Source organism: Citrus sinensis, chromosome 4 (genome assembly GCF_022201045.2).
Source record: "Citrus sinensis cultivar Valencia sweet orange chromosome 4, DVS_A1.0, whole genome shotgun sequence".
In the NCBI taxonomy this organism is placed as follows: Eukaryota; Viridiplantae; Streptophyta; class Magnoliopsida; order Sapindales; family Rutaceae; genus Citrus; species Citrus sinensis.
The window spans coordinates 5,279,115-5,291,904 of record NC_068559.1 but is presented as its reverse complement, the minus strand read 5'-3'; the positions used below and the strand labels follow the sequence as shown (position 1 = coordinate 5,291,904).

Genomic DNA, 12,790 nt, shown 5'->3' with positions numbered 1-12,790 from the left:
TATAAATTATAATATAAGTACAAAATAACATTTTTATCACTCAATCAACACGCAATTTTTAACATTAATCATAGTGGATACTTTCTTGTTATATTATTGGGTCTCCCTGTGTGTACCGGATGCAATGATTTTCTCTCATTTAAATAGTTGATTTTGCATTGGAAAATTTTAGTGAGTTCATAAAATATAAAAAAACTAATATTGCATTCCCAATTTAATAGAGTTGTAGTACAATTTACAAATAGGCATATAAAAGTTCATAGAAATGCAAAACTAAAGTTAAAAAAAAATACATAATTGAAGATCAACCTAAAAAATCAAATAGAATAAACTCCTATAAATCAGGCTGGAATAAGGAATGGAATATTAAGGTGATTTCTATTGTAATAATTTTCAATTTTTTTTTTAAACTCGGGTCCGGGTATCAAGTCAGTCGGCCCAAAAATTTACTCGGTTCTTGTTACCATCTTATGAGCCAAGACACATCGATATTACAGAAACGGAGCGAGATCATCGGTGTCAATGGCGCAAATTCCAAACTTGGATAACGCTCCTTTAAATCTTAAATCTATTAGGTATCAGCACTCCTCCTTCAGCTTTGTTAATAACATCATTGAACTATTATGATTGTAAATAAAAACTTTTTTTGCTGGTTAATTTTACAGAGAACAATCGCAGAGAGACCTCGTAAATATCCTAAAAAACGTAAGCTTTTATTCAGAAAATTGTAATTACATTATCTTTTAAAATAAATTAATTTATCTGTACTTATTTGCGTCATTGTATAGTTAAACCATGGTTAAATTGATGTAGTTTTGCTGTTCGCAGATTCGAGGAAAGAAGTGTTTGGTCATTGATCCGAAGCTCAGCGGTTCACTATCGTTGATCGTCCCGACATCTACACTTAAGGTAATTCTCTTTAGCTATTTGTGTCTTTTGTTTTTCCGTAAGCTGTTGATTTTAATATTTTTTAATAGAATTTAACTGAAATGAAGTAAATTATGTTAGAGATCAAAGCTTGAAGTGCTATGAAGAGAGGCACTTAATTGTCATTTTACTTGAAAGAAGCTTTTAGATGATTAAAATGCTCTTGAAGTTCTAGTTTTTGCTAAAATTCACTCAGAATGGACCTTATTGTGAGCTTGTACGGTTATTGTAGTACTTTTAATTTAATTTTTAAGAACAAGGATTGTGATTGCATATGAGATTTCGTCTTGAAGGAGTGAAAAGAAAGAAATTCCCGTGATTTTATGCACAAACAAACTGTTATAATTAAAGTGTTTTTCATACTAGATTGAATTGCAAATTTTGTAGTTCTAACAAAGAAGTGCTGTTAATTGCTAATAGGAATATGGCATCGAATTGCGGCTTCTTTCTGCTGAGCCAGTTCAGACTGATTGTGCCAAAGTGGTGTATTTTGTTGGTCCACAGTTTATTTCGATGAGATTTATAAGTTCTCATGTTCACGATGATGCTTCTAAAGGACTTCAGAGAGAGTATTTTCTTTATTTTGTCCCTCGCCGCTCTGTTGCTTGTGAGAAGGTAATTGTTTTTTCGTATATAATAAACTGGATTCAGTTTTAATTTTTTGATATGTTAATCTGAACATTTTGTTAGAGCTTAAATAAAATTAAATGTTGGACATTTACTCATCAGCTAAAGCTGTTGATCTGAGTGCTAACTTAATGTGTGCATTCTGCTTAAGAACCACTTTAAATGTCTTACTTTTTAATTTTCTTTTTCATCATGCAGATTCTTGAGGAGGAAAAAGTTCATAACTTGATGACTATTGGGGAATACCCATTGTACATGGTTCCATTGGATGAGGATGTTTTATCATTTGAACTTGATCTTGCTCATAAAGTATGGCCAAACATGCTTCTATTCCCTAATCAAATGCTGACTTATTTACATCTGTTCACACATATGATGTTTGTTTTCCATTCTATTTAACTATTGGCTTGTCAGGAATGGCAAGTTGATGGTGATGCAAGTTCCCAATGGCACATTGCAAAAGCAATTCACAAGCTTGAGGTTGGTTTAATTTTAGACTTTTATTGGATTATGTAGATGAAGCCTTAGATTTTAAAGTAGAGCTCTCTTTTTTATAACGTTTTATCATGTATGGATTCTGTATGGTTCCCTGTACTCTTTTAATTACGAATTTTGCACTTACTCAACTTTATGCATTTGTAGTTTACTTTTGGATTAATACCAAATGTGAGAGCCAAGGGAAAAGCATCAGTACGTGTTGCAGAAATTCTGAACCGCATGCAGACAGAGGAACCAGTTTCCTTATCTGATGTAATTAATTTTTGCTTTTAAACCTTTGAGCAAATTAGTTTTTTTAATTGCTATTTTGTGGATCAGTGTCTGTTTTCTAGCTTCTGATGGTACATTTTGTTCTTTCCGCAGATGAACATCCCAGAGATAAATACACTTGTCCTTATCGATAGAGAGGTAATTGCATACTTTATTACATATTGGTATTAGTATCCATACAGAAATATAATGCTGGTTGCATATGCATTTTTCTTTCTCCTTTTCTATTTTGTTTTTCTTCATTGTTTTTCTAAGAAGGTTGATTGATATGTAAGATAGTATGAACATTTATAGGAGGGGAATTTAACAATTTCAAAAGCACTTGAAGCCAATTTTCTGTCAGATATCTATACATAGTGGAAAGAGTGACGTAAAGTTATGAAATTTAGTTTGCTGGGAGAACCTTGAACTTCAACATTTTATATAACGTTAATGTGGAGAATCGTTGTTATCATTAATAACTTTGGAAATCTCGATCTTTTTGCAGTACTGATGTTAAAGGCTCTGTTTGGACTCCATTAAAACTTGATATTATTGATTTTTTTATTTTATTTTTGATAAGAATTGATTCTTTCATGTGAACTCTAACAAAGTTGCCTTTTCTGGTCTAGAGTGTTTCTGGACATCAATTTTTGTTGATACTGTTGTCATCACTTGACATTTACCATTGCATGAATGTAGGTTGACATGGTTACTCCCATGTGTTCTCAATTAACATATGAAGGACTGGTGGATGAGGTAAGCTGACGGAAATATGGGATACTGATCATATGTGAAGAACAATTTATATCATTATCTGGCACATTAAAACACGAAATTAAAATGTGTTTGATCAATTGGTATTGGGAATATAAGTGGAAAATTTAGGCTGCCTATGTGGCCTTTGTCCTCTGCATCGTCCTTGTACTAGATCGATTGACCTTTTGAATCCAAAATTGTTATTTCTTTTCCTCGATAGAAGGAAAAGAATAAATTTTTTATCCAGTTATCTAATGTTCTATACAACTGGAGTTGTGAGAGTTAAACCTCATATGCTACTAAAGATTCAGTATCAGATAATTATATTCTCAATTTTTAAAGATAAATGTTCAAAGGAAGCATACCTATATTTTCCTGAATGCCAATTTAATTTATGCCGCCTTCTGTTTTAAGAATTAAGTGATTGCATTTGTTACAAGCCATCTCTAATAGCATCCATGCAGTTTCTGCGTATCAATAATGGTTCTGTGGAGCTTGACGCATCAATTATGGGTGCACAACAACAAGATGGAAAAAAGATGAAAGTTCCACTTAATTCAAGGTGAACTTGTCTCATATATCCTTTAGCTGAGCCCATGTTATGGGGTTTGAGGTTCAGATGAGCGTAACTGTTAGAGAGATCTTTATTAACATTGGCTATATCTTGTTTGTAATTCATTGAGATACAAATAGGAATATCTTATGTGGCAGCTAGCAAGGAAAAGTCATGTTAAGTCTTTTTTTCGCTCAGCCTTGGGGAACACTTTAGTTGGTAGCTGGTTCCACATGACCATTTTAGAATCATCTCTTACCAAACTTTTCTTGGACTATTATGGGATTATGCTTTTCTCTTTCCTTCTTTATTTCTTCTTTCTCCCCTCTTTTTCTGACTGGGAATGATTATCAAATTTAGTGACAAGCTGTTCAAGGAAATACGGGATCTCAACTTCGAAGTTGTTGTCCAGGTTGATCTGTTTTTTCATTTTTGACTTTTTAATGAAAAGTATCTTCATTAAAATACCAGTTCCTCAGTTGCTATTTGCAGTAATGCTTGCAGGTTCTGCGTCAAAAAGCGACATCCATGAAACAGGACTATACTGAGGTGACCACAATGGTAAGTATGTTATTTGGTGCTTGAAAACAACATGCCTTATCTTCTATGCTTAATAATATTAGTTGTTGCCAACTTAAGTGGTGCTGCAAACTGATTTATTGTTAATATGGTTCTCTTTTGGGCCGCACTAGTCGTGTTATTTAGTGAAGATGTTGCACTTATAGTCTCTGCCAATAATTTAGGATGTAATTGCATGTGAGCAAATGAATGGAGCTGATGGTGAGGGAGGATTATATGCCAAATAATGTGTGATTGAGCATTTGATACCATAGTGCACACCCATTTTGTCTTGGGAATCACTGAACAATTCCTCAAATTCTTCACTTATGCTATTATTGAAGACATCTGTTAACACTCAGTAATGGGTTATTTGGTGATGCATACAGTCTCAGACAGTTTCGGAACTAAAGGACTTTGTCAAAAAGCTCAACTCATTGCCAGAAATGACTGTAATTTCTCTTTCCTTAATTTTTGTACTTGCATTTTAGAGTTACCAGGGTTTTGTTTCCTAAGTGGTCTAAAATTTGTTGAATTTTAGATTGTAATTTGGTGCTGATTGTTTCTTTAGAGGCACATAAATCTCGCTCAGCACCTGTCAACATTTACATCAAAGCCATCATTTCTTGGGCAACTTGACATGGAACACACAATTATTGAGGCTCAGAGTTATGACATGTAAGCTGCATTTATTCTTGTGCCTCCTAATTTCTAGATTAAAATGTTAGGATTTTGATACATTTGTTCTGCAATGGGCATTTTGCTATCACCGTTTGTTTATTTTATTTTTGGCTTCATTGTAAGAAATTTATCCCTTCTGCTCCAATGGCCCCATTATTCATCTGCTATTTGTTTTATCATACAAGTGGAAATTGCGTTACATAGTGAAATACATACACATTTTATTCAAATTTGTTGGACCTAAATTATAGTTTTTGAAGGTAGGGATCTAATGAGTTTATGAATGCAGATGTTTCGAGTATATAGAAGAGATGATCCATAAGCAGGAGCCTCTTAACAAAGTCCTACGCCTTCTGATCCTATTTTCTGTCACAAATTCAGGGTTGCCCAAAAAGCAATTTGATTATTTGAGGCAAGTATCTCTTGATTACATCATTATAACATTATGCTTTTCTTGACTTGAACAGTAATATTAGCTATTTCACTTCGTAGCAATTTTTATTTGTAAACTGTTTTAGATTTTGATATTTTTGTATTCATGGTTTAGGAGGGAACTTCTTCACAGTTATGGGTTTGAGCATATGGCTACATTGAACAATTTAGAGAAAGCGGGATTGTTCAAAAAACAGGTTAACTGCATTTTGGCATTTTTTGGTAGTGAGCACATAGCCAAATAATCAAGCTTATCACTTCTATCAAATTATTTAATGGATCTCATATGGTCTGAAACTCATAGGAGACAAAAAGCAACTGGCAGTTGGTTAAGCGTGCTCTGCAACTTGTTGAAGATACTGACACAGCAAAGTATTGTTCTTCTTGATCAAGCACTCTGCTTCTGTTAGTTTGTGCTTCCATAGTATTTATTAAATTTACTTTTTGGCTGTAACATATAGCATGCCCAGCGTTGATTGTGGTTCCATTGTCTTCGTTGATACTAATTTGGTGTATTCTGCGGTTACACTTGGAATGGTTCTTGTTGGCATTTCAGATATACTTTAATATTTGCACCCAGATTTGCCCTAGCTATATCTACCTCGCTAGGCAACATATAATCTTTCTTACTTACATTTGAAGAATTTTCTTATGTCACAGCCCGAACGATATCTCCTACGTCTTCTCCGGATATGCTCCTCTTAGTATCCGCCTTGTTCAGAATGCCATTCGATCTGGATGGTGAGGATATTTTTATATCCTTAAGTTAGATGGCAAGATTATTGTCTATCTCTTTTATCTCTTTTTGATCTTTTCTCCTTTTTCTTTATTTCATAATGAGAGATTCACATTAAGTTCATCCTTATCAATCTAGTTTAATTTTATGCTGATTTCACAAATTGTGAATAAAGTAATTCAGATATGTTTTGAATGTATTAATATTGATATAAGTTGTAAGTCGGATTATTTTCTCTCTATATCAGAGTTTGCTTTCCTCAAAAATTAGTTTCTTACTCATGAACGATGTTTAATTTTTCTTGTCTCCTATTTCTTTCTGGATCCAGTTGCTAGTGTTTTTTCGGGCCTTTAATGTGCACTGAGTTCTTAAATAGTTCATTGCATTCACATGTGCAGCATGGGTAATCAGAGCTCTACCCCATGTGATAGGATTGCATGTATGTTTTTAGAACTTGCAAAGTGTAAAAGCAGTTGTTTAATTTTGCATCATTTTTGGAAAAAAGATATTGATGTGGAATGGATCAAGGCTATTGGGTGTGTTTTCTTTTATTTGTCATTGCATCATGTCATTGTTCAAGGTGTCTGACATCTACTTGAACTAGATATTTATGAAAGATTGTATGTAATTGGTCAGCTGCATCATAGTCATGTATGATTATCATTACATAGATTTGCCAGATTGTGGTAGGTTTTTGTAATATACTCTTTTGATTGTCAATTGATATGCTAGAAATAGATTGTGGAACCTTGCTGGGTAACCTCCTTTGAGTCAATGACTATGAACTCATTATATTTGGATTTCATATGGGAACTTATAGATGATGTTTTTGAAATGTGATATGACCCTCAGGCGTCCCATGGAAGAAATTCTGAAGCTGTTGCCCGGACCCCATTATGAAACAAAAAGAGTCAGTATACTTTTCTTTTTGTTCGATTTGTTTTCCGCTCTTGTTCCTTTTTTCTGGTTGATATGTTTCATCGTTTTTACATTTTCCCTTTTCTTATCCAAGAAAGAGAAAGATATGCTTCATCATTTCAAAATATTCATATATGGTGTCACCAGTAGTGTTTTCTTGATGACTAAAAGAAGTCTTAACTGTTCTAAACTCTCTCACTCTTTCTCTCTTATGCTTATTGCATTTTAAGTTATATGGATATGCTCTGCTGTTAATATTATGTGTCATTTCCACAGGGTGGGTTCTCAAGTAGTCCATCATTTGACATGTCGCAGGGGCTGTCCTCCTCGATAGACAAGTAAGTGTTATGCATGACTAAAGTAATCCCACCAATTATTTTGTTCACACCTCTGTTTAAACTGTTTTGCTCAATTTGTATAAAATAACTGAACACATTTCAGAGTTGGTGATGGAAGGCGTTCCCTAGTACTTGTAGTCTTTGTTGGAGGGGTAACATTTGCAGAAATTTCTGCTCTTCGATTTCTCAGTGCTCAGGTATGTATGAGAAATTTGTTTCATCACTGACTTCCTCCGATGCTGAGAACTGTATTGTATTTCATATGAATTTTCGAGTTCACGTTAACGGAATGCCAAAACCCTCATTGAAACTATCAATTTGATACTGGAGACTTGAATTTTTTAACTTGATCTTGTAACCACCGTACACTGCTGATCATTGAATGTTGATTTTGTTCCCAGATTGGTGAACAGTTCTGATCATATCTGTTTTACCGTTAGTTGAAATTCCTCTTGAGTTTTGTTTTATTTATATATACTCTGTCTTACAGGAAGGGATGGCATATGATGTGATAGTTGGGACCACGAAGATCATTAGTGGTAATAGCTTGGCTGAAACATTCTCGGAGAATTTGGGTTGACTTGTATAGCTCTTTTCAGTCTAATATTTGAAACGACCAAATTTTATGTTTTCTTATTTGTATATACTGTTTGTTGGGGATGTATTCTATATACGTTAGTGTCAGAAAGTGAGCCTTGTTGATGTAGGATGGTTGGGTAGGATGAACAAGATACAATTCTGGGGTTATAGCTTGTCATTTTTCAAGTCACTTTAGGCGCTTCGAGATTTTTAAGCTGATTCAATTCTGTGTATTCTCTTTGATCTTTGATCTACAAATCTTTTGTTTAAAATTGTTTATATTAGTACTGATTCTTCACTTGAACAAGTCAGCTTCCTTCATCACCAAATATAACAACTGCAAGATATGTTGGCGGAAACTTTAATCATCATTTGGTTATGGGAAGCTCAAGTACCTTGAAGGCTTTAAGCACCAAATTTCAAGTTTAGATCTGACATTAGCAATACTTATTTCAATTTAGACCGATGGAACCTCAATCAATATGGATACTGCTAGAAAGACGGTGAAGAAAATTCATACATATCTGATCAACATTCCGATAGGTGAGCTAATTATAACAGAATATTCGGAAATAATAATCCATATTCATTTCAACACAATTCCAAAACTAGTTGGAGATAACACAAAGAAGCTAATTGATCAGTCATTCGTAAACTAATCAAACACACTACAAATTTCAATAAAAAAATCCGAAAATTATTCATTTGAAACGTATTGAGTGCGCATAACTCTACTACACATAAATTGATAAACTTAATGTTCCGCCTAGGGCATGCAGCCACAAGGAAATAGTCTCTTCTGATCACTTGACCATTTTTCTTATCTGAGATCAAATATTGGTTTCTTCTGCTTGGTGCAATATTTATTTAACTGTTCTGTTGCCCTGTGATTAGCGAAAGGTAAAAACATTAAAACAAAAAAATAATGAGAAGTAAAATTTACATCACTTTGGTAAAAGCAAAAAGATAATTTGTACCGTAAGATTACCTCTTTGCATGTTGCCAAATTTTTAGGCCCAAGAAGAGTATTCTTGATTGATTGTAATTCGTGGACAACATTGGTCATTTTCATTCGATCTTGCGGTGACTCCATCGAACAAGCAACTCCAATTCTTACCATGGAGATGACACATTCTATAATGACGTTGATTTTTGCTTGCGTTTGCTTCTGGTCTCCTCTAACAACCAATTTTTCATCATCATTTAAAAGTATTGAATCCACAATATCCTTCACATGATTGGGCAAGGCCATTTTTGCAAATTTATGTAGATTCATATCTCCCTCAAACATGATGTCTGATGGTTTTTCCCTTATCATCAATTCTAACAGCAATATCCCATAACTGTAAACATCTCCAATTGTTGATACCTCATTTCCTACGCCATACTCTGCCATTCAAAAAGTTTACAAGAAATAGAATAAGGTTTTATAAAAGAAATTAAGAATACTTGCAAATATAAAGTGCAAAACAATCTTCATTAGAGGAGACCATTTTTATATTGCTTTAGAGTTCAAAGTGTGACAAATATAAAAGAAAATACCTGGAGCAATATAGCCAATAGATCATTTGACATCAATGGAACTTGTTTGCGTACGAGTAGGTGGAAGAAATCTGGCTAATCCAAAGTCACCTACACGTGCTGTCATGTCATCATCTAGAAGAACATTGCTGGGTTTGAGGTCACAATGAGCAGTTACAGGTTGACAATCATGGTGCAAATAGTTCAGTGCAGATGCTACATCAATGGCAATGTTTAGTCTCCGGAGTAAATTTAAGTTCCTTGGTCTCTCATATGTTTCATCTTCTTTGCTAATTGGATACAGCCACTTCTCCGGGCTTCTATTGTGGATGAACTCATAGACAAGAGCCTTGAAGTCATTACCTTGATAATCCACTCCTAAACATGCTGTCAGAACTTTGATAAGATTCCGATGTCGAATATTCCTCAATGCCTTGCACTCAGCTATGAAACTCTTGAAAATCTTGAAAGCTCCTTGATGACGAAGATGGGAAAACCTTCACATCAATAGTTGTTCTACTCTCATCAAGAATTCCTTTATAAACAGACCCAAAGGTACCTGCACCAATCAGGTTTGCTGAGGAGAACCCATTTGTAGCATTGTAAAGATTTTGGTACGATAGGTTGGGGAGTGAATTTATTTAACTGCTTGAATTTGATTTCTCCCTTGTCTTCCTTACCCAAAAAAGAAACAAATAGATAGAGCTAAAGCAAGCCCGACAAGCCCAGAAACAATGGAAATGACTAAATTCAGTGCAACGGGCAATCTCTTTCCGTTAGATTTTTTTGAACCACATTTTGGTAGTTTAAATTTAGATATGCCACCACAGAGCTTACTATTCCCCGTAACCGAAGTAGCACTTGCATTTTTATAGACTCCTGTTGGTACCATTCCCTCAAGGTTATTGTAAGATAGATTTAAATTATCCAAGAATAATCTTGTTAAAAATTTAAGAATTTCACCAGAAAGATTGTTTTGAGAGAAATCCATGACTCTTAAGACCTCTTAAGGAACTCTAAGTTGAAGGAAGAGAAACGCAAAATAAGTTGCGTTGCATCCCTAATATTTCCAAACTTGTACAACTACCGAGAGTACTTGGAATCTCACCTTCTAACATGTTTCTAGAAACATCTAATATTTCTAGATTTTTCAGTTTTCTAACTTCAATGTGAAGGGAACCGGTTACTTTGTTTACAGACACATCAAGAGCAATTAATAAGGATGAGAGACTGTTAGAACAAAGTTAACCACCAAGATCAATTTGGAACCCCCAAGATTCACTCTAAACAACTTGATCTCTAACTAGTTTTAACACTGTACTGATTTTAACGAGAACTTTGGCTTGGTAACTGGAACCAAAAACAAAAGTAGAAATGACAGAAAATAGATCACACACTGCACCAAGGTTTATAGTGGTTCGGCCATTTTCTTGTCTACATCCACTATGAAAAGAGAAGCAAGCTTTTACTGATTTATGAGATTACAAGATACAAAGATGAAGAGTACATGTAATTAAATTGATACCCCCCAGTAACAGATCACAGGACCTTTTATACTCCCCTCAGAACCATCTGGAAGAACCCCAAGTAACCAGCTCACGCTTCTAGGTTCCCAGCCAAACAACTCTAGTTGCCTCCCGCATGAATTAACAGATTTAACCACCTCTTGAAATTGCTCAAGAACACTTGTCAGACGCTCAAACAATCTGCTATCCAAAACACAGATGTGGCTGCCGTTTGGATTAGTGAAGCACGTGATGAACCATGTGTGTAACTAATGCAACCAGCCGACATAGCATTTGTATCATACAACTTCTCTAAACTTCAATACTCGACATGTCGTTACTCTTTCTGACAAGCAACTGACACGTCATACACATTCGTTGGTCCAGATCTTCAATATTCTCTACCTTGAACTTAAATCAATTACTCCTATGCTTTAGATTCTCATTCCATTCCTACAGTTTTACAGCCTGCAGATTCCAACTGAGTTCATTCAGAACTCCAACTTAGCTATTGGTATAGCCTTTGTCAGTATATCTGCAATGTTGTCATCAATTTGTATTTTCATCAACTTCACCACACCTTTGGACACCTCTAGCCTGACAAAGTGCAGTTTAATGTCAATGTGCTTTGTTTTTTCGTGATGCACTTGGTTCTTACTTAAGCAAATTGCACTTTGGCTGTCACAGTGGACATCCACCTGCTTTTGTTCATATCCCAACTCTGTAATCATTCCTCTAAGCCATATTGCTTCTTTAAAAACTTCTGCTGCTGCAATGTATTCAACTTCTATTGTTGACAATGCAACAACACTTTGTAATGAGGCTTTCCAATTTATGGTACAACAGTTGAGTGTGAACAAATAGCTTGTCAGGGACCTCCTCTTATTTAGATCCCTAACAAAATTAACATCTACATAGCCTTCAACATTAACCTATGTACCCATTTTGGTTCCATAGATGAGACCATAGTCAACAATACCACTGAGATACATTAGGATCTATTTTACAACCCTCTAATGTTCCTTTCCAGGATTAGCCATATACCTGGAAACAACACTTACAACATAGGAGATATTTGACCTAGTTAGGACCATGGCATACATTAAGCACCCAACAACACTTGAATATGAAGTAGTGTTCATTTCAGCCTTTTCATCTTCAGTTCTTAGACACTATTGGCAAGATAATCTGAAATGAGCTGACAGTGGGGTTTGAACTGGTTTTGAGTCCACCATTTCAAATCTTTCAAGTACTTTTTTGATGTACCTCTGCTGTGATAGCTTTAATATGTCTTTCTTTCTATCTCTTAGCAACTATACTCCAAGGATTTTCTTGGCTACTCCAAGATATTTCATCTCAAATGCATTCTTCAACTACTTTTTTAATTTATTTATCCGATCTATATGTTTGCATGCTATAAGCATGTCATCAACATACAACAACAGATAAATCTTACTGTCATCTTTCAAAACTTTGTGGTATACATAACAATTGTTATAGCACCTTTGAAAACGGTTTTCAGCCATGAACTTGTCAAACCTCAAATATCACTGTCTCAGTGATTGCTTTAATCCATATAGAGACTTTTCAAATGACATACATGATCAACTTTATCTGGATTCTCATAACCTTCTGGTTGTGTCATTACAATCATTTCTTCCAATTCACCATGAAGGAATGCAGTCTTGACATCCATCTACTCCAGGTGCATGTCATTGACTACAACAAGTGCTAATAGGATCCTCAGGGAAAAATGTCTCACCACTGGGGAGAAGGCTTCATTGAAGTCAATACCCTTCTTTTGTGTGAAGCCCTTGGCAACCAGCCTGACCTTGAATCAATGTGGTTCAACCCCTGGTATATCTTCTTTGATCTTATAAATCCACTTGCAGCCAACCACTTTTTTTTT

The 12,790-nt window shown here is 34.8% G+C and overlaps 1 protein-coding gene and 1 pseudogene across 1 annotated transcript; one reads left to right on the top strand and one right to left on the bottom strand.

The window, feature by feature from the left end:
• The first annotated feature begins 352 nt into the window (after positions 1–352).
• On the top strand, positions 353–8,127 carry LOC102620292 (vacuolar protein-sorting-associated protein 33 homolog). Its single transcript, XM_025101250.2, has 23 exons — positions 353–371; positions 498–575; positions 666–705; positions 829–909; positions 1,348–1,542; positions 1,753–1,863; positions 1,969–2,034; positions 2,197–2,304; positions 2,416–2,460; positions 3,004–3,060; positions 3,525–3,622; positions 3,974–4,025; positions 4,118–4,174; positions 4,561–4,623; positions 4,743–4,849; positions 5,142–5,264; positions 5,400–5,481; positions 5,589–5,656; positions 5,945–6,025; positions 6,873–6,930; positions 7,215–7,276; positions 7,380–7,473; positions 7,767–8,127. The coding sequence occupies exons 2-23, from the start codon at positions 523–525 to the stop codon at positions 7,854–7,856; spliced, it is 1,791 nt and encodes a 596-aa protein (XP_024957018.1). The 5' UTR covers positions 353–371; positions 498–522; the 3' UTR covers positions 7,857–8,127.
• Positions 8,128–9,403: 1,276 nt separating this feature from the next.
• On the bottom strand, positions 9,404–10,268 carry LOC107177925 (probable LRR receptor-like serine/threonine-protein kinase At3g47570; annotated as a pseudogene).
• Between the last annotated feature and the right edge of the window lie 2,522 nt (positions 10,269–12,790).